Source organism: Diuraphis noxia, unplaced genomic scaffold (genome assembly GCF_037042655.1).
Source record: "Diuraphis noxia isolate RWA-SAM2 unplaced genomic scaffold, SU_Dnox_SAM2 contig0003, whole genome shotgun sequence".
Taxonomy (NCBI): domain Eukaryota; kingdom Metazoa; phylum Arthropoda; class Insecta; order Hemiptera; family Aphididae; genus Diuraphis; species Diuraphis noxia.
This window is the reverse complement of record NW_028301713.1, coordinates 57640772-57667684: the sequence shown is the minus strand read 5'-3', so window position 1 is coordinate 57667684 and position 26913 is coordinate 57640772. Positions and strand designations below refer to the sequence as shown.

The 26913-nt window shown below is 27.1% G+C and overlaps 1 protein-coding gene and 1 long non-coding RNA gene across 4 annotated transcripts in view; one reads left to right on the top strand and one right to left on the bottom strand.

The window, feature by feature from the left end:
* The window catches only part of LOC149057583 (uncharacterized), a 99130-nt gene extending 87577 nt beyond the window's left edge, over positions 1-11553 (bottom strand). For both annotated transcript variants that reach the window (XR_016191052.1, XR_016191053.1), the window contains exon 1: positions 11415-11553. This is a non-coding gene — a long non-coding RNA (uncharacterized LOC149057583). The remainder of the gene's footprint in view (positions 1-11414) is intronic.
* LOC107161269 (glutamate-gated chloride channel alpha-like) overlaps positions 1-23789 on the top strand; it is a 90051-nt gene extending 66262 nt beyond the window's left edge. The window contains exons 3-14 of one of the 2 annotated variants that reach the window (XM_089224022.1): positions 6256-6348; positions 7476-7564; positions 10465-10548; positions 10632-10696; positions 10853-11073; positions 11443-11525; positions 11848-11988; positions 12602-12754; positions 13640-13869; positions 16239-16313; positions 21557-21643; positions 22160-23789. In XM_089224022.1, the coding sequence (XP_089080148.1) occupies positions 6266-6348; positions 7476-7564; positions 10465-10548; positions 10632-10696; positions 10853-11073; positions 11443-11525; positions 11848-11988; positions 12602-12754; positions 13640-13869; positions 16239-16313; positions 21557-21643; positions 22160-22336 (1488 nt within the window). In that variant the 5' untranslated portion in view covers positions 6256-6265 and the 3' untranslated portion in view covers positions 22337-23789. The remainder of the gene's footprint in view (positions 1-6255; positions 6349-7475; positions 7565-10464; positions 10549-10631; positions 10697-10852; positions 11074-11442; positions 11526-11847; positions 11989-12601; positions 12755-13639; positions 13870-16238; positions 16314-21556; positions 21644-22159) is intronic. The other variant, XM_089224023.1, reaches the window with a different exon arrangement.
* Positions 23790-26913: the final 3124 nt, after the last annotated feature.

Here is a 26913-nt window from a genome sequence, read left to right as displayed (position 1 = left end):
ACAAAATTGATAATTTTGTTTTATTATTTACAAACATGTTTGCAGCACCTAACCATTAATTTTAATGAATTCATCAAACTGCATTCATAAAAGAAAATTAAGACCATACTTTGCGGTCACACTCTTTCCACACTAAACTCATAAGTGACTTCACTACGTCACTTAAGAAATAATGGTTGCTGGTCAATTTCTCAAAAACTGTAACCGTCCCATCAACCTAGACACGTAACTTAGCCATTTCTCAGTTTTTATAAAAAAAAATTCACTTAACTATACACTCCAATCCTCTTTCTTCAAATAAATGTTACTATTTTATCATTCTGTAATCTCAAATTGCCTTTAGAGTGATTAGATAAAAATGATGATAATTCATAAAGTAAATTTAGAAATTCTAAATCTAATTACCATATGAAAATACATAATTTACCTATTTTAGTCAGTTAAAACTACAAATTGTTGACATTGGAAAAGATTAATTCATATAGTATAATAATATTGTATTATAATGAAGAATGAAGATATATAAAAAAAAATTTTATAATTTATCACATTATGCTTTTCAGCCTTTTATTATTAATGGACCCAGGTAATCATAATAGATAACTACCTACATAATTTATAGTTATGAAGGAACGATATAAACATTAAACATAATAATAATATATTATTAAAATGAATAAATAATAATAATGGTAATATTCGTATTATACATACAACTTACACTTCAAAAACTGTTCTTTAACTCGGTATGATAAATAGAAGCTTGAAAATATGAAACCACTACAAGTATGTTGAAAGAAGCTCAAACACATTAATTTGTCTAGCAACTATACAGTATTTTTAAAATATACTTTTGTGATGTACATACGCATTTCTTTCCGGCAGGGTAAACTAAATTTTTATGAATGCTCTGTATAGGTAAATAGTATTTTGATTTTGTTTGCACCTACATCTGACCTAATCAAAGTATACTTATTTACAGAAAAAAAATATTATGGTAACATGGTACCCTGTGTGGTTACAATTTTTTGCAGTTATTATTTGCAATTAATATCTGGAGACACTATTTTGGTGATTTAAATGTTTATTTATCGTTTTTTGACGAGGGACTTCCAAAATGTCTGTTACATCGGTGATCATTCAAACCCCGATTTCTATAGCCCTATTCAACTGCATCGAATCATATAACTCGAGTTCCGTACAATAAAGCATATTGTTTCACACAATACTCCTATATACTAAAACAATAATAAAGTACCTGTACTAATATTAAGGAATAATCAATACGTCATCCGGTATTCCGGTTATCGCATAATGGGTTTTCACGTGTTTTTAACTTGAATAACTATTTTACCAACATATTAATGATTATATTATTATGGAAATGGCTTATGACGATCTGAAAATTTTATTGTTATGATTTGTCCGATAAAAAAAATAGTTTGTCAACCTCAACCCTAACAATTTAAAAATCAACGATAAGGTAGCAATATAACTATGACATTAATTAAATAGATACGATAAGCTAATAATTTTAAAATTGGTAAAACACAATTATTGTAAAATAATATTAATAAATAAAAACTGTTTACAATAAATGTGAATAATAAAGTAATATAAAATATTTTTAATCATATACATAATTAGTACTTATATCTAATTAATATTTGAAGTTTATTTCACTGAGTCCTAATACAGCACAAATATATTCATATTAAGGTAAGGTTATTTCATATCCATTAGAAAATCCCATGAAAAATTTAACGCGCAAATTAAGTTAGATACGCAGTATACCTACATAAATATATAAATATGTTCAAACATCAAAGTACATTCAATAAATAAATTTAATTTCTAGACAGATAAAAAAAATCGAAGTGATTATTGTAATCTCAAAGACAGTATGACAGTTATCATAGGTACGTGTTAATTTAGACATTATTGAATTATGCAACGATCCGCATTCGTCGATGTGTATGTAGCACAAAATAATATAGATACATCGTAAAGAACATGGTATTATATTGTTATTTGTCATGATACTATTAGTTAACAACTTTAGATTAGTTGAAAAAATAATTTGGTACATTTTCCAAAGTACAAGAGGACGTTTTGAAAAAGTTAACAGATTTTTATTTTATTGGTTTTGTTATTGCCACACTTACTAGCGAGAAAGCTTATTAGTCTCGTCTATAACGGATAAACTTAATCCCACAGTTGTATAAAATGTTTCATTGGATATATAGTGCTACAAATATTGTTAAGGAGTAGACACCCTGCTAACACAATATATGTTATTATGTAGGTAATTAAGTGTAAAATATAACACGTCTTTCCACTCTCTGGTTGTCAGTGACGACTTTTTTTTCATTTATGTTGTAAGATTTGACTAATGAACAATAATGTTTATTTCACCAACTGAACAGCATAAGTGGGTTGAAAATTATAGATACATCCCGACGCGTTATAGTCAAAAGCCCCCCAAATTGTCAGTTTTATGGCCCAAGATTCTTTAATACTAGTCTGTTCATCAAATATTAACTTTTTGAAAACTAAATTGGTCTGATAGTAAGGTAAACAATTGTTTAAAAAAGTATTTTTAAATAAATACCTACCTACCTGCATATTTATACAAAAATTTTGATTGATTTTTTTGCTTTGTTCTCTTGTCCTAGTTTTCGATAAATAATTTTAAATAATTAAATCTGAATTGGAATATATTAATTATTTTTTAAGAAACTATTTAGTCTTAGAAGCTCAATGATACAATATAATATTTTTTATAGCCAAATGAAATTCAATAATTTACAGTAGAACTGATTTAAATTGAGTTATTGGCTGTATTATAGTGATTTATAGTGAATGCCACAAACCAATAATTACTGAGTAAAGCTCAAATGATCAAATATACCATTTATCGTTGTATATTAATATTATAGTATTATACCGATTAGATTTTTTTATTTGAAAATATAATAATTTAATATACATGGCTTAAAAAACAATATGTAAAATTATTTTTATAAAATTATTTTTATATAAACAGAAATAATAAAACGAATAAAAATTGTGTTCATTTTATGAAATCAATTTCCATCTAATCGTATTTTACTGACTCTATAGTAAGAATTAAAAAAAAAAACTAAATAAAAAATAATCTTAGCCAACAATTTCGTTTGACACAAATTGTTGGTTGAATACCGTCTACAAAGTTTAAATTTAATTTTAAGTATAAAGTAATGTATAACGCACTTGCGTCATACATACTTGATCTTGTACAAGATATTCTATACAATAGGTACATATAGCTCGTATCTGCTTTGTAGTAATAATTCGTTTCGGTGCAAACTTCAAACTTTAAATATAAATGCATAATATATCGCCTACTTCGTGGTGTCATTTTTCGATTAAAAATTTAAAAATTTACGCCGTTTCTGCCACAATAAAAAAAATAATAAATTTGCGTATATTTCATACATATCACGTGTGATATTTATGTTTACGATCGCGTGCCACATTTTGTCCTACAACCACAATAATGTTTTTATTACACAATATATACCTACGCCGCAGCTTTCGTGTATGAATAAAGTGGATCACAAAAACGGTATAAATATAATTCTGACCTAGTACAACGGACTGTGATTTTTTTTTACCCTCCGGGACACCACTGTTATTATTATACCCACAGTAAGTCATATACCTACTTTTAGTTTTGATTAGTCTTAGCGTCAGATCAATAAACCAGCGGTCACGGAGTTAATAAAATTTTAGCACACGATATATAGGTACCTATTTTCAAAGTAGTTAATTATCAAAATGTTTTCATTGAAAGACTTTTTTTTTAACTGATTCTCGTTTAATATTGATTATAACCATTTCTACAGTATACAGAGCGATTCACCAACATTCTCACCTTCATTTTTTTTCATTTAATAATGAATTAATTCAAACTGTGTTGTTTAAAATTTTTAAATATACTCAAATATCAAATTTTAAAATGCTTTAATTCTTAGTCCTACTTAAGAAGTTGCATGTGCTATACAAACTTCCGTTTTTCAATTAAGAACCCCTTTTTTACTATACATTTTTTAGTAGATCATTTTTTGGAAAATGTTCATGTCACTGATTTAAAATTCCATATGATAGCTTCTTATAATTATTAAAATATTTGTGCTAAAGATAATTTAGTCCTTAAAAATGGTATTACAAAAATATAAGCTATATGTTATATTAGATAACATATTTATTGTACCTTATTATAACGAATTAAAAATGTAGATTAACACAATGTTAAATTAGCCAAAAATTACTCGTATGAATAATAATTTTAATGTCAACATTAACATTTTTAGAAAAACGATCCACTGTATAATTTAAGGATGTTCTTGTTTAAAAAAAAAGTTTGTAACTCCATAAGATACACCCTAAGTAGTATCCTAAATCTCAAGAATACAAAAATCTGATTTTGAATAACTGCATTATTGAAGAAAAAGAAGGTGAGCAATACTGAGCAATGATCATACATGGGAAATCATCTAGCATCTATAAATATTTTTTTCCTTTCAAGATTACTAAATATACCAAATTAATTTATTAACAATTATAAACTTAATAAAACAAAATTAATCGAAGCCTTTGATAAAAATATAAATGTTTTTAGACAGGTAAAAGATAATTCTGTAAAAATAATTTCAATAAAATTAGAATATTTAAAATATATTGCATTCAAGTTTAAATCATATAGTTTATACATAAATTTAGAGCAAAAAATATTTCAATATTTATACACATTGTAACTAAAATGATAATAGTTTATAGTATTATTTTAAAATAAGTTATTCATAAAAGAAAATGTAATATATGGAACATGACTTTAAAAGAATACCTTTTTTGGACTCGTCCATACCATACATAATAAATCTATTTTAAGGGTATACTTCTGAAAACAAAATTTTTAAATTTCATAGCTGCAACAAATATTATTTTTTTATGGGAATTTAAAAAAAAACGTGAATTTTTTTTACATATTAAAATATCTCAAAGTTTTAATAATTTGTTTAAGGCTTTTTCTGCCAAATTCATCTTATATTTTACATAAAATATGAGGTTAAATCACCAAGAATTATAGAATAATTTCTCATCAACGTTTCAATAAAATCTAATAATTACATAAAAACTTTTGACAAGATATAATAAAATCAAAAATTGTTTCAAACTACACCCGTTACTTTCTAGAAATATGTACATATCTTGTTCAAATATTTTCCATTCCTTGTTGAATAATTGAATATTGAATAAATATATTGAATCTTGTAAAAAATATTAATTATATGAGTGTATACGCTATAGACTTTAAACCTATACATGATAACTTGGGAAAATTTAAATTTAAAAACTATTTTCGACCGACAGATAAGGGTCTAATGAGATTAATAATACTTAATATAGTTTATTTATACATTAAACTTGTAACAAATTATAAGAAGTTATTATTCGAATATGAGGATTATATATTTAAGTATATGTATACCTATAATTATATTTTTTCATATATATAGAATTACATTGCACCTAGATTTTTTTAAATTATAATTTAAATTCTAAAATACATATAAAGTGAATACACAAATTACGTCTGAGCGAAGGCTAAATTATAAGACTAACTTTATTTTAAACTTTGAAGTTGTACTTTTTATACCTATTTACATATGTAAATGCGTTTTATATAGACTCAGGATTAAAAATTACGTTAATATTTTAAACTAGACGTTTTTATAAAAAGATAAAAACTTAATATCGAATATATGTTAAACGGTAATACTTGAAAATTCGTTAAGGAACTCAAATGACACTGTTTAATAAATAATAAATATAGTGCAATAAAAATGTACACAAATTTAACAAAAGTAATCTTCAACGGTAATCCAGTAAAATAAATAAATTATAAACTAGACTATGAAGTTATGGCATATAATTAAACGCCATCGCCACATCGTTCAATATTTTTTAGTTTGTTAAAAATGAATTAATAAGATTGCATTTTTTACATTTTTATATTTTTGTATAGTGGCATTATTTATTTTTTTTGAAGTCCAATGAATAAGTGTTAACGTAGTTAATATTGACTAAAAAATGTTTGTCAATCAACATCTTAAATTAAATATATTGTTTTACAAGCATACTGTATTATACTTTTTTTGAACCATCATGATTTATTATTGTATTAATAATATTATAAAGTGTTTGTTTCAGATGCCATAAAATGGAACGAATATGGAGGCTGCTACAAGCGGCTTCCTTTCTCGTACCGTTACTACAAAACGTGTTATCAGATAGCTCAGACGTGTAAGTAAAATTATAAGATAAAAAATTACGTTTTATTTATTATCGTATTTAAAATAAATACCCATCACCGACAAATCTGTGTTTGTTAAAGAAGGAAAACTTATCAAGACTTGTTACTTAGTCAATATAATTATATGATGATATGTTAATTACCTAGTCAATATATTAGTGATTTATACCACTTCGTATAGTATAATTCCTTTCACAATGTATTCTATACACTGAACATTTTGAACTTATTTACCTAAAAATTATTAATCAATAAAAATATATGCATTCACATCTAAATCCGAAAATCATATTTCGATTGAATTGCATTTACGGTTTTCTCATGACAAGTCCGTGAGTTTTTAACAACAGATTAGAGTTACATACCAAAGCCTATGCACCAATAATGTTTAAAAATTATACATTTTCAAACTCACTTTTACAGACCGAGCACTATCATACCATTTTTTGAATATTGTAACTTAAAAACTTCTGAAAAGCAAACTTATAGCCATCAATAATATGAAATTATTTACTTTTTTCAATTAACATTTTATCAGCTTTCGTTATTAATTAATATATTTTAATTTTAAAAGCTTAAAAGTATTAAACGTAGCTGTCACAAGTTGTCAAAACCTAAGTATGGATTTAATTTTCGGCTATATATCTGGACGCAATACAGTTGTCGTGATTTATATAATATTCTTTTTAAACGCAATTTGAACTCAGCCATGTAAACATATAAATACAAAACAAATATTCTATCGCTTCACTTTTTATAACAAATAGTTTCACTGTTTTACTTTAATCAAAACCCTGGTTTTGTGAACTATAATATACAAAATATGGATCATTTTAAGCAATCATAATTTACAAACTCTATAATATTATTAAATTTTAAACCAAGTTTAAAAATCAGTTTATTTTAATTTAACCTATGTATGAACTTTATAATTTCTCGAAATATTTACATTTATTCTTTAGAATAATTCAAATGATTCAAGCTTTCTATTGATAATAATAAAGTCTGTATTAAAGTATATCAAATAATCTTTATTGTTTAAAATAAAATTACAACATATTATATGTGATTTTTATAGAACTTTAACTATTATAATTCATTAAATGTTTCACTTAAGGTTTGAAAATGGAAAATCAGACAAAGAAATACTTGATAATTTGGTGAACCCTAACAGATATGACAAAAGATTATTACCACCAGTGGATGGTAAGTAATTTTCTAATTGATTAATATTTCATTTATATTTAATAATGACTATATAAAGAACCTAAACTCCTTGAGGTGAAATAATATTAATAATTTCAAAAATTACATTTTGATTTTTTTTTCCTTTAATTGATTACTGTGTAAATGTGAAATTAAAAAATAAATAAATAAATAACAATATACATTATTTCGGAGTCAATTACTTACTTACAAAAAATTACGTTAAATATCAATTTTTAAGAACAACGTCAAAACAAAATATGATATTCTTACATAACATTACATTCATCATAATAAGCATGAAAAACTTTATCATGTTTTTAAAATCCTTTCATCCATATTTTTTTCATAATTTCCTATGTATATAACCTAAAAAGTCACTTTAAATTTTACAGTAGATGTTATTATTGAGTGAATAATTATGTTAAATTAGAATTTCATGAAAAATGAACGCATGCATAAAATTATTGAGTTTAAACTATGTGTACATTTTTTTTATTTATATGAAACTAAAATTTCTTTTTTTTTCAAAATTTTTATATTTTATATTAATGAACATAAATAATAATATTGATCGTATCAAAAAATCATAAGCTTCAGTCACTGATTCCATAAGACCTTTGATCATATTTTATTTATGTTTTGTTTGTGCCAGCCCTACCCATTTTTTCAAATCATTAAAGTTCATTAATTTTATGTGCATCCATACTGTTTTTTACACTTTTTCTAACGAAAGTTAAGTGACATCGGTATCATAATTTATTAATGCAAATATTTGGTATTAATAAATTAGATTTAGATATCAGAAATTCAGAACAGAATACAATCTCTAATTTCCATAACAACATTATTTGATAGTCAATTTAATTTTTTTTGTTTTAAAAAATTAATTTGATTTTGTGTTTTTCTCACCCATTTATATTTCCTATATTATATTCAAGCTAGTTTAATTTTATACGTTTTCCAGTGAACTATAAGTCACATCTTAATCACTCGTATTTGAAACTTAATTGTTAATAATTTTTTAGAATTAAAAATCTGCATAGATTATTGTTTCCAATTCTGTCATAGTTAACTAGTTCAATTTTTATTTTTTTATTTTTTAAGATTTAACCCATGTTCCTCTCAGGGTTTTTATTTGTTGTTTATAAGTTGTACTCGAGTAAATTTATTTATATCCTTTTACCAGCCATCAACGAGTGGCCTTTAAATAATCATTCATTAATGAATTTGCCTGCCGGTGCCCCGAGACTTAGTATTGACACAGTGATAATGAATTGTTTAATTTAATAATTTACACAATACCTACCTACTGTTAGTATGCTACTAATAACATGTTTGTGAAGAAAATATTCCAAGATTTATAGTGTATAAAGATTCGTGGTTAAATATTGCATATATTTTCAAAAAAATTTCTAAAAAAAAAATATATGAATAATTTATATTATGTCGTATTACACGGGTAATGACTAAAGCGGCAACATGATACGACCGCAACGCAACCATTTGATCGCGTGACTCAATTCCGGACGTTTTTAGAAGTGAAGTTTATCTCTTTATTTTAGAATTTTTATAGCCCTTCTAGATCTTACACTGATCCTTGTTAACAAACAACTAAGCCAGTGGTTCTCAAAATATGCACCGTGATGCACTAGGGGCACCACAAGCACTTTCTAAGGGTACCATGGTGACTCATAATAAATTTTTTTTTTTTCTTCAAAAATTCGTTATTAATGAGTATTGTTTTGTACTGTCTCTTATGACTTATGGTGTTTACAGCAGGGCACCGCGGAAAAAAATTTGGATACCGCTGAACTAAGCCTATATCGTATCATTATCAATAGTATTATTTGTATTGATGAAATTATTTTTTATGTATTAGTAAATTTGTATTATTAATTAATATCTAAATTCTAATCTAAACAAGAATTATAGATTATTTAAATTAAATTAAAATAGAAATAGAAAATACTTAAATACCCAATATTCTCTTAGTGCCCAGTATAGATCCACTATACGCCACCTAATGATATAGCTGTGAGACAATTATTGTCTCACAATTAACCTTCTCACACCGTCACTGATTGGATAGGTTAAAAACATATCTATAATAGTTACACTTTGTCAAGATATTATAATATTCGGTTAAAATTTCAATTAAAAAAATAATAATTAAATAATTACACAACAAATTGCTTATGGCCTTTTCGTTATAATTGTATTCAATTGTCATTATAAACGTATAATACAACTTCAAACGTGTTTATTATTATATACTCCATTTAAAAATTTTTATCATCAACAATATAATAATGTTAATTAGGTATTAAAACAAAATAATGTCACAATTTATAAAATATAACTGAATCAAAAAACCAACTATATCTCATTTATATTTCTAAGACATTTTTCATTTTTATTTTTCCATCCCCCGTACTTAAAATTTACGCAGTATGGTTTAGTTTCTGTGGTCGTTTTACAAATTTCAAAGCATATTTTATGATATATAAGAGATAAATATAAATAATACTATGTAGGTACCTATAACAATAAAAACAATGCACAAAGCGTCACAGACCAACAAAAATTACTCTCTGATTTACTTTATTAAGCTCCGTATATATAAGCTTGTTAAAAACGATATTTATAATTTATTATACCTTAGGTAACAATTTTACGATGTCTTAAAACGGAAATTTAATACAAGTATGGGTATGATCATAAAAAAAATTAAAAAATTGGATTAAAATGAATATATGTATATGAAAACACTATACATCACATATTAGCGTAGGTGAACAGTTAAAACAATAACTGCAATAATAAATTAATTCTAAAATCAATTCTTTGTTTAAAAACAACTATTTTTCTGAATATATAAAAACCATGTGCATGTTTAGATCAAGATTTTTGTTGCGGGATGAAAACGCCTCAAGACGTAAGAGTGATACTTCCATCAGCCAACAGACATCCTATTCGTAAAGGTAAATATGGCTATAGACATCATACCAATTAAATTTATCCAATATGGCAAATATAATATTATAATACAACCATGCATTTCTAGGGCCTTTATTAGTAAATGTCAGCGTGCTATTACTCAGTCTGGCCTCACCCGACGAGTCTAGTTTGGTAAGGAAAAACATTCAATATAAATCGATCGTTTTAAATTTTAATGATGTGCACGTCCTTGCCACGGACTAATCCCATTTACCTGCATAAATATATATTTAATAATTCGCTTAATATTTACTTATTATCTAATTATATTTCGCTTGTTTTGTCTAGAAGTACGAGGTTGAATTTTTACTGCAACAACAATGGTATGACCCTCGTTTGCGGTACTCGAACCAAAGCCGATATGATTTTCTAAACGCTATTCACCACCACGGGGACATTTGGGTGCCGGACACGTATTTCATCATGCACGGCGATTTCAAAGCATCGCTAATACCAGTACACTTTTCTCTGAGGATCTACAGGAACGGCAGTGTCCATTATTTAATGAGGTAATTATAACCGTACATCACACTACCGCCTGGTCCCATTTCAAATTTCAAATATGGGATATCTGTCTGCTTTGTAAAGTTGTGTAGTCTATTTGTTAGTATGCCCATATATAGTTGTATACAGTATACTATAGGGTTTCCCGCACACTCGTTAGATCCTGACCGGTAATAAACATGTTGGCATACCCGTGGGCTGTAAAATGTTCCAAAGAAGCGATAAGGCAAAGCGGTAAACGACGAAATACGTAAATTTAATTTGCCTACCCACAAAAACTTCAAAAAGCAGCCTACGTTTATTACTAACATGTGTATTTTAGAATTATAAATTAATATAAGTGTACCTAGAAATAAAACTTAACAATTTTTCAGACGCCATTTGATATTGTCTTGCCAGGGTATATTGAACATATTTCCGTTTGATGATCCGCAGTGCACGTTTTCAATGGAAAGCAGTAAATATTATTTTATTTTCATAACGTTTACATTATTAAGTGATAAATAAAATAACAAATTTATTTTTGTAAACAAGGTACGACGATCCGAATTGTATCTTGTTTTTACGACATGACTCATCATAAAAGTTATTGGTTTGTCTTCATTAAAGTAATGAAGTGTGACTTAATAAAAAGTATTTTTATGAGATGAAAAAGTCGTAAATACGATTATTGTTATGTTATATATTTCTACTATATATTTCATTTTGTGTGTACAAGCAACGAAATTGCATTTTATATATATTATACATCACTTTTGATTGTCATCTATTCTGTTTAGTATCATATGAAATGTCAGCTATAAAATATGTCTGGAAAAATGATGAAAGCACTTTGAAGAAATCACCATCGTTAAAAACTTTAAATGCATACTTAGACCGGAACCATACAACTGAATGCCCATCGACTGGAAGTTGGAGAGGTAAAATAGTATATTTTATGTTTATGATTATATATGTTCGTATCATTAATATTTAACTACTGTTATTTTAGAAAAATATCAGCGTACTTTAAATTAAACTAAATTGCCAAAACATAATTAATTATTTCGATATTTGATAAATAATTGCTGTCTAACATTTAATAACTCTAAACGAAGCACGTTTAGATTACACACATATGATAAAATAATAATCATTTTCCGAATGTTTGCCCACTATCTTTGTAACAAAAAATATAGGCAATTTAAAAATCCATCCATAATGTTAGAGTTAAAAAAAATTTGAAAAATTATTTCGATAGAGAATTTAATAACACACAAACAAATAAATAATATAGGTACACCTAAAATGTAAAGAATTTCAACCGTTTTATTTTATGAAAATACTGATTTAATTTATTTTATAATATTTAAATTACTATTTATTTATAATAAATAATTATTAATCAATATTTCATTTATTGTAATTAGGGATTTATAAAAGTATATGCTAGTTTTTTTACAACGTTTCTAATATTACATATTTTAGTTAAGTGAGTTTTATATTATTATAATCCACGTCACATAATGTCGACCAATAATTATTTATTTACAGGTAACTATAGTTGTCTTGAAGTGAATTTGATTTTTACCAGAGACAGAGCATTCTATTTTACTACGGTTTTCATACCTGGTATAATATTGGTAACTTCATCATTCATCACCTTCTTTCTTGAATGGAATGCAGTGCCGGCAAGAGTAATGATAGGTATTTTATTTTAATCTACCGTAACTATATTATTTCATTCAAAAGCCAAATAAAGTATCCTCCATTTTCAATAATAAAGTTTACAACAATCGTTAAATAAAATATTTTAGAATTTTAAATATTTATTTATATGTAATCAATGATTTAATTAAGCAGCATATTAATAGCATTTAAACATTATTTAAATACAACCAAACAGTCATTATCGAAATTCAAAATATAAAGGTATTATAATCATTCATATAAGCAACATAGATGACATGTAACATATTATTACTTAATTAACATGGTCCATGATAGATCGAAACAAAAACTCGATATTAGATCATCATACAAGTAATAATATTTATGATAATTTTGATTTTATTTAACCGAAATTTGAATGCAGATAAAATTTAAACAATTAGATTTAAAAATGATGTCATTTTTCCATTTTTGCTATATCTCGGAATACATTTTAACCTCAAAGGTCAAAAATTAAACTCAAAAAGGTATTCATGCATTTTTATGACGTATAGGTTTAGTAAAAAACTACCAAGCCGTCATATTTTGGACATTTTTTATAAACACTAAAATACACTTTTAAGTTTTATATTACGACAAATCATTTTTAAATATTTAAAATTATATATTCATTACAAACTTAATAATATATACTCGAATATATTGAAGTTGTTAAGTGATTTAGTAAATTTAAAATTTAAACATTAGTGTACCGCCAATGCATACGTCTCTACAAATAATTGGTTTTAATCAAAGAGACAATAATTTAATAAGTACTGGTTTACACCACAATAGTTGTTTTCAAAAACAAAAAATTCCCTTAAACTTATAAAAATGATTACAACAAATCACTTTATAACATTTCAACATGGTGCATTTTAGGTGTAACTACAATGTTGAATTTTTTCACTACATCAAACGGTTTCCGAAGTACTCTGCCAGTGGTATCAAATTTAACAGCTATGAACGTTTGGGATGGCGTGTGTATGTGTTGTATATACGCCAGTTTATTGGAATTCGTGTTAGTAAACTATGTGGGACGAAAACGTTCAGACTGGCCGTTACCAATTGTATACCAGAATAAAGATCAAGACTACAAACAAATAACGCAAGTAAGGTTTCGTTGTATTTAGTATTTTTCTTTTTATACTGTATAGGTACGCATACCATAAAATACGTATCATATTCCGGCAACTTAAATTGCTTGTGATTATATACCTACTTATATTATAGTATGGATGTTTACTCCCTCAAAATATCAATTCTGTAATTATTTAATCAATATAATTATTTGTATATGGCTCCTGGAGAGTTAAATTTCGTTAATTTTATTTAATGATATGCCTCAATGTTTTACGAATACATTTTAAGTTATGAGCCATCACTCATTAGTAATTAAATATTAATATATTATATAATATACTAAAATTAAAAGATATGTATACCTAACTAGAAGTGTATAAAGCACTCCAAGCCATCCATTATTACTTGCATTTATTTTTTACTGATATTTTATTCCAGTTTACTTTCATTTTAAATATTAAGTATACGTATTTTAAAAACATAACACCAGACTTTAATTACAATAATCGATTTTATATAATATAATTGTATTTGCATGTAGCAATCCCAAGCGCGAATAAGTAGATATCTCGCCAAAACACTGGTGAAATATTTTTTAATCGATTAGAAATGCGTTTGAAAAATCTATCAGTATACTACACATTTTAGTATTAAACGAAAGAAAAATATCCAAAAAAGACATAAAAATATTAAATTATTATACGTGCTTACTATAAAGAATTATTATTTGAATAGAAGTTTATTATAGAAGTCCTATACTATACAGGCACATGACGTATTTGGATTCAACCGTATAATATATTAATGTAATAACCTGAAGATTTTAAAGGAAATAAAATCGAACCTGTCTCATACTTTTCATATTATAACCAACATTTCTACAAGATAGATACATTTTAAAACAAAAAGTATTAATAAGAATAATAAACAAATCTAAAACTACCGAGGTATGCACCAAAATGAATGTGCCACAAAGACTTATTTTTGCTCGAAAATATCGTACAATACGGTTATTACATTTGCATTTTAATATAAAAGTGATAAAAATACTATATGCGACTATCCTCTTGTCTAGAAAGTTCGTGTGTTATATTATATTTTATACTGTTATAACATAATAATAACTTTATGAAATTTATAATGTCACCCGGTAAACATTTGCACACACACACTTTTCACAATATGTATATACATAATCTAAACTCAACACCTGAAAACATCACAATTACATTAGACATCTGTCTTCTTTTATAAAAGTAGTTTTAGCGATATTGTCTGCATACGTGCCATGTATTATTAGTTTATCGAATGTATAGTTTGATATTAATATTCTAATCCACTAAGTGGTAAATCTAAGATAATTATATTGTGGGGGAGGGGAGGGGGTGTTACGAATTACGATTTTGTATTATTTCACATATTTATCAGATACAAAATTAATGATGAATAATATAATTTTTTACCGAATAATATTGTAAGCCTATACATACTTGTATACCAATATTACTTGTGGTACCTCAGCATTCCTTTCAGCCTAAATATATGCACTGCAAATGTTGGTTATTTCATCAACAACGTTTTAAATTGTATTTGTATTTACTTTGCATATAATAGAAACCAAAAAAAATTGTAAATTCATAAATATGTTATTACTCTAGTTTCACTCATTTGCAATTATCACTTATCACACATCAACGTTCATATAACAAATGTAATGAGTCATTATTATCCATCTATTGACTTATAATTAACTTCTACCGTTTTATACAATATGACTGTATAAGTATAACGCCCTTACAACAATAATAAATTTAGATAATTATGTTGTTGAAGGCCAAATATACAGATGATATTATATTTGAAATTAATTACATTTATTTATAACAAAATTAGAAGTAAAATCAGAGCATAATTAATAGGTATATAGTACGGTCATGGATTCATCAGTCTCGCTATAATAGAAAGAGATCAATTATTTTGAGTAATGACAACTCCTTCCAATTGTCATCAAGGTCTGGTCACGCCTATATTGAGTTTAGTATATAAATTAAGAAACGACTCTTCAATACACATAATACCTAGAACCTAGTATTTAGGATCTATGTTAGAGATACAATGTCATAAATTCTAACATAATTTGATTAAAAATTTAAATATTGGTAAGCATCAACGCATTCTATAGCTCATTGCATTAGCTATACGTACTCATGTCTTATTTGGTATTCCTATATACAATGACAAAATTATTATGTATGTACTATGTATATATATATATAATATGTTAAAAACGTAAATGCCTTTTGAATGCATTTCGGCTTTATTTCGTGTTTTTTTTTTTTATACAAAATTTAACAGAATAAAAACTTATAAAACAATTTTTTTCTCAATATTCCCACAGCGTTACTTAAATCGACAAGATGCAAATCAGATTAGTTATGAAAGTTATGTGGATAACGAGAAATATTCAATATACGTAAGATTTTGGATAATAATTAAGTAATATTGGAGGATATCGGATACGATTTATTTATGTACCATATTCCCGATGTAGTAATATATGGTAAATGCCCTGCATTAGAAATAACTGAATCCAGAAAAAAAACATTTATGCACTAAGCCAGTATATCATAATTTAGCAAGCTTACTACTTAAAATATATCACAGGTATATAACTCATCGTAATTACGCTGTATGTAATTTATGGCGTTTAAATGCTTATTACAAATTTTAATAAATTACATATATATATTAACTTAGAAGTATTTTCCATTGTATATGTAAGCGACACATGTAAATCGTAGATAGATGTTGGCCTAATGAATGGGAAACTTAAGTACCTATTGCCAAACGGCAACTATATTTATATATCATTCACAGGCTGTTTATTTTTTTTTTAGATACCTTCCTAAGTACTTCATGTACATATTTTATTTTATTAAAATAAAATTATTCAATATCAGATATTGCCTCGATTGTTGCTAATCTTCACATATTTCAAATACTAATAAAATATTGTTAGCTGTCTCTTAACTCATTTCGAACTTTCGTATTACACTAAATTATATTTTCGGATTTAATTTTCAGAACTTAACTTAAATATTTGCATAAGGAACATATTTTATAGATTATTCAATTATACATTACCAAATCGTTTTTCGTGAATATTAAATAATGACTAGACGTATATTATACAATTTCACGAGAAAAAAATTATTCAGTTATTAAGTGCATTCTATAAATATGAAGAATTTTATCATGCTAGTAATAAATGTATACATATCATTCGTAGCCTTTTATTTTATTGATTTATTTTCTTTAATTTTTGAATCCTATACTTATGTTTACGTGTTACCCTGATTGGCCTGATTACTCAAGGACAAATAAATGATATTTTAATTCAAATTATTTAAATTGAATTTTATTATAATCAATAATTCTATGACGTATGAATAATTAAAAAATTAATTTGTTTTATATGTTTATTATAAAAATTACACATTATAGTTTGTATTTTGTCAACATTCATAGACACACAATTTATTGATAATCATTAATCACATTTTATGTAATGATAAATATTGTACACTTTTAACGCAATAATTTATTAGGTATCTAACGTCTTGTTGTTAAATAATAAATTTAGACACATGAGTTATCTTAATATTTTTAATTGTAACTATAAAGTGGGTAAATAGCAGATATACTTATTTTACTATTATTATTGGTACAACTTCAACTTTGGTTGTAACAATATCACAATATTAAATATTATTGTTACATAATATAATTAAATACAACGGTTTTTCTAGATTAAGTTGTACCTACATAATATCAATATTTGTTTGTGGAATGAGATGATTTTGATGACGTTGTCTTTGATTGTGATAAAGACTTTAAAGATATTATCTGCAGGCATTCCTAAGCTTTTAAATACTTTAAATAGAGTTTAAAAGAAATAAGTTTTTAAATTAAATAGATCAAAATAAATGCTGATATATTTTAAATCACATTACATTATATGAAATTGTATACCTTAGCTGAATCTGTATTCAACAAAATTAACAGAATAACATCAAAAAAAATATTACAAATTAATAACAAGTAGAATAATACAGGGGATTCTGGATCTTCTTCCTCTTAAATTTACATGTAAATTCATGACTTTTTTATAGGCAACGCGCAGTACACGCTCCTCCCGAGATTCTCTGAAATTATCAATAATTAATCAATATAGGCAACCTGCAACACACATAAATTTCGTCACTCGTCGGCCGTCGCAGCCGCCGCCCGAGCCGATATTATGAAATATTATTTTAAATATAATATTCTAGTATATAATTGATTTGATTACATAGAACCTTTATGATATTTTTTTTCCTTCATCTCACCAATCAAAAATTTAAGCGCGCGCGCGCGCGCGCGCGCGCACACACACACACACACACACACACACACACACACACACACACACACACACACACACACACACACACACACACACACACACACACACACACACACACACACACACACACACACACACACACACACACACACACACACACACACACATACATTATATATACATACACGGATAAACCATATTACTCACGTATAAACATAGCACATGCATACATACAAAACTCACACACACTCAAATTGGCACCTAGTAATCACACATTTAAACATTCTAATCCATCCTCGCCTCCCTTTCTCTCGCCTTTGAAACATTATCCACTTGTGCGACAACAGACCTGTAGAGACGTCATGTCCTAGTATTGTCGGTGATAAGGTGATTACTAGAAGTTATAATTAGCGCATGCAGCAAAATGTAATGGTTAGGAAACCACAATCATTCCAAACAGCGAAGAAAAGTGTATTTCTTTTTCAAAACACGTCTCCAACAACTTTTCAATACGGTTTATAGAGTCATGCCATCAAAACTATCGACACTTGCAGAAAATCTAAAATCACCCGAGTTCGAAAAGTTCAGAGAAACCACAAAATCATTCATGTCCAGAGATATGAATCTCGTCACACGTAAGGGTGTATAGGTACCCTTACGAGCTTACCGATAGTTAGGATAAGTTAGAAGAAATGAATTTATCTAAGCAAGCAGATTTTTATAGTATATTAACGGAAGAACATAATATAGACGATGAAGAATACGAACACGCAGTTTCATATGGAACCATTTCAAATGCAAAACCCTAGGAGAATATAGTGATTTGTATCTAAAAATTGACGTGTTGCTGTTGGCTGACGTATTCGAAAATTTCAGAGATATGTACATTTCGACATACAATAAAGGGAAATAAAAAGGGAGGAATTGCATTGGGAAGGGGTAAAATATATGTCAGTCACGTGTCGGTTCAGGCGGAGGCTGCGACGAATGACGAATTTTATGTGTGTTGCAGGTTGCCTATATTGATTAATTATTGATAGTTTCGGAGGTTTTCGGGAGGAGCGTGTACTGCGTGTTGCCTATAAAAAAGTCATATGAATTTACAGGTAAAGGAGAGATCCAGAATTCCCTATATTATCCTAATATAACACTTATATTAAAATTAATACACTAATCAAAATATAGGGCAAGATTAAAGTACTAAGGTATTAAAATATATAACTTAATAATATAGTAAAAATGTGCGTAAACGTAAAATAATATAACTTTTAAGCTAAGTTAATAATATAATAAATATAGGTATAAGTGATTATAATTCATTATGCAATATAAACTCTCCAATAAAAAAAATATGAGTAATCATATAAGTTACATTTAGTTACTTACGAATTATAATTATTAATATAAATATTATTAGGTATCGGCAAGTCCAAACTAAATATCAGTATTAAATTAACAACAATAAACATGAAGAAATATCACTCACTTATAATAATATAATACAACAAAACGGAGAAAAATATTTGACTTTCATAGAAATTTGTTTTTATAGGAAAAAAATCTCAAACGTGTTTTCTTGATTATTTATTAGTTTTAATTTGTACGAAATATTAAATACCTAACCTAACCCTACAGTATTATAGGTATATAATATGTTGAATAATATAATTAATAGTTTGATTAGCATTTTTCTGACAATATTATCTTATAAAAAAAGATAAGGTTTATTTTCTCTGCATCAGACATAAATTGGTATGAGGTCTGATGACATTGTACATCAGAAACACTTAAAATAAAAATAAAAGGTTGGTACATTTTAACTGTTATTTATAAAAATATTTAAAGTTTATTAACCCTTGGTTGAAACACAACTGCATAATATTTTACTTACATATTATGTTTCATATACTAATTATTTGGTCATACTTTATATGTATTTTATAGTAACTTAAAACATTTGCAGTTTTCACAACCTTAAACTTCTAGTTTATACTTATCCTACTGAAACAATATTTTACTATAATTTGAAATTACATTTCGCCTATAGGTACGAAAATACGAAATATAATATAACATAAAACACATATAAACGACTTATGTGCAATTTTAAAATAAACTAAATAAAATAATATTAAAATAAATATATTAATATATAAATATTAATTTAAAAAAAAAGTTTCCACATAATATTTCCACTAGAAATAATAATAATTATATGCTTTCTGCGGTGCATTGTACAAAATATAAATTACAAAGGTCAGATACCACAATCGCAGTAGCAGCAGTGTGCGTTATTCCGTATTCGACCCATCAAAACCACCACCTATCTCTGTGAAGGGGTGCATAATATATACATTCATACGAATTGTAACAGTTTTTTGTAAAACATAGTTCTATATTAAAAGCCGTGATGATAAAATAGTTTATTCGATTATCGATCTGTAAGTAATGGCCAATTATTGATAACAGTTTTCAAATAAAACTTTAAAAGAAATTATTTTACTATTATTTTTCCCCTGCCTAAAAAAATATTTCTACCATAGTAATCGTATTATAATAATCGACACATTTAAATTGATAATTAGTTCTTTCAAATAATATTTTTATCTACATTCCTGTAACATTTGTCTACAATTGATACAATATTAATTAAGTGAAGATGAACGGCTACAAAATATTTCTGTTCTGTTTTGTTTATAATTTTTTTTTCCTTTTGTTTAGTTAATTCTGAACTGCAAAGACGAGTTAGATTTGTATTTCAGTTTCATTTTGTTCTTATACTACCAGCGTAAACTTTAGAATGCAATATGAGTAGGTACTTCACATTTTCTCGAATATATAGGTACAATGTTGTTATTTTATCTTTTATATTATACTCTATTGTTTGGTTTATGAGAACTATAGAAACACTCTAAAATGTAAAATAATCAGTAACCAAATATCGTATACCTAACCTATCTATTGGTATTGCAAAAAATGACTAAAAAATAATAATTATGTAATTGAGATTAAAATTATAAAATTACCAAGTAATAAAATTCAATCACACTAACCGTTTAAAATATAATTTATATTCTTTAAATAATTTTATATCTCATTATTGTGTATACGATCAAAAGTATAGATAAATGTAATTAAAGTATTATATTAAATTGTATTTACCACCTATACCAATAATATTTTTTACTATAATAATCATTATTTAAATAAAATACATATTTTAATTCCTATAACATTTTATTGAAACTCTATCAGAATTAATATTGTTTTATATTATAATAATTTATTGCATTACACTTGTTTTAATTTAGAGTGACAAGACCCAAGGGGAATGTTCCAGTTGTGGACAAGGAGTGTGCACACATTCGTTGTTACACAACACCTGCCCATCAAAAACGGTATGTATACTTTTGTAATAAGCGTATAAAAACGTTTATTAGAATAGTTTAAGTGTTGAACTAAACAAATTTTTCTGTTTTTGGAACAGATATATTATATTTAATTATTAAATAGCGTTTTGCGTTAAGCTTAAATTTAAAACCTGTGTATTAAATATCTATATTATACCTAGGATACCTATCTAATGCTGGTTAAACATTTAATACAGTTATGTTTATCAATTTTTACATTACTATATTTTTTTGATGATAAATCACAACTTTTGTTGAATATCTAAATTTAATAATTAATTGAATATAGGTATACTATATATAATATAGGTACTCCTATTCGAAAAAAGGATTCACAGAAGAACAATATAATACATAGTATGTTACAATAATTTCTACACCATCACGATAATATAAAAATGAATTTACTAGTTCGGTATAGTAAAAATAATCATAAAATAAAAATTTAAAAAACCAACGTTTTGAAGAGTCAAATTATAATTTTATTTTTCATTTTTTATTCAGGAAGAGCAAAATATCAGAAGCAACGGCGGCAACAAACGTAAAATGCCACCACACCCAATACGGATCGCTAAGACTATCGACGTTATCGCTCGCATCACATTTCCTACGGCATACGCAGTGTTTCTGATATTCTTCTTCATTCATTACACTAGTCATCCAAGCCATTGGTCCCAGTAGACATATTATTATGTATTATACGGGTGGCTCAAAAAGCTCAACGTTTATATATAGCAATACAATAATAATTTGATATAATGTTATTTTAAATACGATCAATATCGGTATTCAGTATTGTTTACAACTTCGCATTGGACTAATAAGTTATGGGGTCCAGTAAAATTAATCTAGATTTAGAAATAGAATATATTAGGCTTGAGGAAAAAAATCTCATACCACGGACAAAAAAAATGTTTATAAAATCTAATAATATAATTAAATATCGACAAGTTTTTAGCTGGCAGTTGTGCTATATTGTAACAAAAAATATGATGAAAAAAATAAAAACCATTAGAATACGATTAATTGGGCTAAATGAAATATGTAAAAGAATATAATAAAAACGTGGATATTTTTTATTATTTTTAGTTCTATTATTCGGAAAAACAAAAAATATTTCTTAATTGTAGCATTGGCATTGAACTTCTAGATTACTTTGGTAGTGAGAATATCTTTTTCGTGTAACCACCACTAAGATATATTTTAGCATTATTATGAGTTTTAATTTCAAAACTCACTCAAAGAATAAAAAAGAACTTTAAATTATAAGAAGCATAAAATTACCGCCACAAAAATATCAACTGGAAATAAATTCAAATCGTCTAAAAGTTTAGTTAAAATGTAAACACAACATATTAAATATAATAAATATTAAATTAGTCATAATATTATATTTTGTATTTCCCGTGCGTTTATTGTTTAAGTACCTAATTACAGCGATGTCGATATGATGTAATATTATAGGTAATAGGTATGAAGATTTTTTTCCGTTGTTTTAGATTTATTTTTTCAAGATTTTTACCCAATAGGAACTGTTAATAAATATAATTAATATAATACCATCAGATATTCCCGCAAATGGCAGTGGAGTTGGCGTGCAATATTTTTGAGGTCAGATCGGCGCAGATTATCGAACGGCCGTTGTGTTGTGGGTACAGATATCAACGCATTACCATTGATTTTAAATACTGTAATAGGTATTTATAACCAAATTAACATTTTGACGTATCGGGCGCATTGACTTCATTAACCAAGTGCAATCTGCATAGGTGCATATTATAACGGTTTAAGTTCGGGGGCGTAATGTGTGCTATACACGAATATTGTAAGCTCCGTGGTATAATTATTCCGATGTTGTATTTGATTGTATACTTACATCCATATGTCATTGTTTACTCGCGTGATAATTTATTAGTATTTGTTCGTTCATAATTATTGTATTAGGTTACTATTCTTTTTTTCTTTCGACAATAACAGTAACTTTTTTAGAATTTTAAATTGTAATACTCATAAGGTATGTACTATAATATTTTCCACAGTATTTTCATATACTAACATGTCTATATGTATATATATTTGAAAGTAACAATTAATAGGTAAGTCTTTCGGGCAAATTATACCTATAGTGACATTATTTCGGTGTATTATTTTGTGTGAGATATTTATATACTTACACAGTTTCAACAAATATTTATCATCCAAATGCGATATGCAACTATAGGTAGGTAACTACTTTCTTCGTTTTCTAATTCTTCAGAGGTACGGACAATACTACAAACAACAATAAGTCATAGCTAATACATAACTTAATGATACATTTCACCGTAACGTAGTTTTCCAAAAATGAGTAAAAAATTGTGAAGAAAAAATGTGACGTAAAAGTCAAACGCGCTTAATCGAAATGTTAGGTTAGATTAGGTTGACTTTTTTTTTTTTTTACGAATGAATCGCAAGGGGCCGGAAACGCCGGTGAGGCAATTCGCCAGCTCCCCTGCATCGTTTATTTATAACACAATATGATACAATACAATAATTAAACAAATAATTATATAAATGTGGAGGCCTCTAACCACACTCCTGTGAAATTGGCTTTCAGCCCACAAAGCATGCATCTTAACTAGTTAGGTTAAATGATTGCTAACGCTGGCCCAGTTTGCCTCTCGCGCTCCTTTCTCTCTCTCGTGGACAGGATACGATGAAAAAAATCTACAACAGTGGTCCAGTGGCTCCTCGATTTCAGCATAGACATGGCAGCTGTTTCTGGAGAGAAGACTTCCGAGATTTCAGCTTCCAATTCCATCCTTGCCCGCCACCACCTATCACACTTGAAGATGGCATGCTCAGCGTTGTCAAGAGGGTCATTGCAGTCGACACACCGAGGGTGGTCAGCTTTTTTGATCCGGCACAGGTATTCGCCGAAACAACCGTGCCCAGAGAGGAATTGAGTCAGATGGAAATCAACCCGGCCGAATCCTCTCGAACACCATGTAGACACGTCGGGGATGAGCTTTCTCGTCCAGCTACCGGATTCCTCGGTCTCTTACCTCGTCTGCCATATGGAGTAAGTTCCTTTCCTCAGCTCTACTTTGGTGAGAGCATTAGGAGCTCCTCGCCTCCAGCGGAACTCGGCTTTCCGTTCTCTGGCTAGCAGGTCAGCCAGAGAGAGATTAGGTTGACCTAACCTCATGATTTGTGGACCTTATAATTATATTTACTTGTAGACAATTGTTGTAAGATATACAGACAAACATAACATATTAATTATTATACTAGGCTCTTTTCAAAATGCTTTATTGTACCAATAGGTATAGCCGTATAGGTACTAATTAAACATGTACCTATATTATATACTACATAAGCGAAAATCGCAGGGGGGCTAAGGGGTTTATCACCCCACAAAAAAAAATTATTATATTGTTTTTAGTCGTATGAGATCTAACTCCTTCCCCATTCACATTGATATTAAAATTGTTAGGCCCCTGTGGAATTCTAACTGATATGTATATACAGTATTTTAATAGAACAACAATAATTGATCGAATACGAAACCGTTACAATCTCTATTGGTTATTATTTCATTTATCATCATAGCTCAATAATAATTTTGTATAAAATAGGTTTATATTTCGCTATTTGTACTTAGTCTTATGGATGAAGATTTTTTTTAATAATTCCATTTCGATCTGTTAATACTTTCAGACAATCAGAACCATGTATATATTTATTGTGTATGTTTGGATCTTTTAACAGTCTCAAAATGATGCAGTAAGACACACACGCGTATAGGTGCCTATTATACAAGAAATAATAAATTCTAAATACATTTTTTGTTTTTTTACTAACACATCAGAATTAAATTTTAGATTTTCAAATACATAATTTAAAACCACCTTACCTATATGCCTTGTATTAAACGTAGGTATGTAAACATTTTACCGAATAAGTACCAAATCATCTGATACTCAAATTACGCGTACAGGGTCTAGTGTATAAAATGTTTGCATCCAATATTTTAAAGTTTCAATAGATATTATCTTGTTTGGGAAACATGAATAAATAAAATTATAGAACAATAATATCAACAAAACGCCCTACCACTGTACGTCCTATATTAATGCAAATTGCCTAATAAAAAAAACACGAGCTACACCTATTTTCTAAACTGAAACAGTTATCTATATTCTATAATATTGTTGAATTTTTTTTCGCGTTAGATTTGTGTTTTAGGTACCGTTAGAAAAATAGTTTAGGAATATAATCAAGAAATGTTTAAAAAATTCCCCGACTTAAATAATAATAAAGTTCGATTGTATAATATAAAAATATTTATGCAACATAATACACCTAATTCACACCTCAATTTTTATTACCTGCGTTGTTAATTTTGCTTTGTGCATAAGTAATAACATTTGACAAACACCTAGAAATTATCTACTTATATACTAACAGAAATTTGTTCATTTATTCAAACTAAAATATTGATTTTGATTTTTTATAATAAAAACAATTAAGTTCCTACTAGGGGTAATTCAATATAGTACCTATACATATTGCTTAGTAATAATAATACATTGTAATAAGTATCTACTTATTTTTTGAACAGAACTACAGCTGATGTACCTATCTTACTATCTATAAGTGCAATTTGCGTCGTTTTAAAAAAATACAAATACCTACCTTTTACCTTCAAGCACATTCAAACTAGGTATACCTATGCAGCCAAAATGAAGTTATTAAAACGAAAATTCACAACATCTATTCATCCCAAACAAAACTGCAATTTTTACCTTGTAACTAGACATCTGGTATAAAAATGTAATATCATTAATTTTTAGATTATCGTAATAATATTAATTATTTCATATAGGTGCCTTCATCTTCATCCTGCAGTTACCTAGAACTTTAAATTGTGACACAATTTATGTGTATGTACACTTATGGCCTTATTAGTTGATTCCATTTTATGATCACACATAGTACAAATTATTAATAATTACTTATCATTCTGTATTATGATTAATCGTTTTGGACTTTTAGATACACATCTACGTGTTTTACCACCCCATGGCCGTCTACCTTACTTGGCATTTCACATACATTCGAGAAATATAATACATTATTCGATTTGCGGAACCGCAAGAGTTCAAAACACGGGAAATCACTTAAGAAAAATGAACTTTTGGCTCTAAAAGGTCAACAGCTGTAAAAATTTACATGCAACCCGTGTCGTAAATTATACGTCTAAAATATTCTTTATC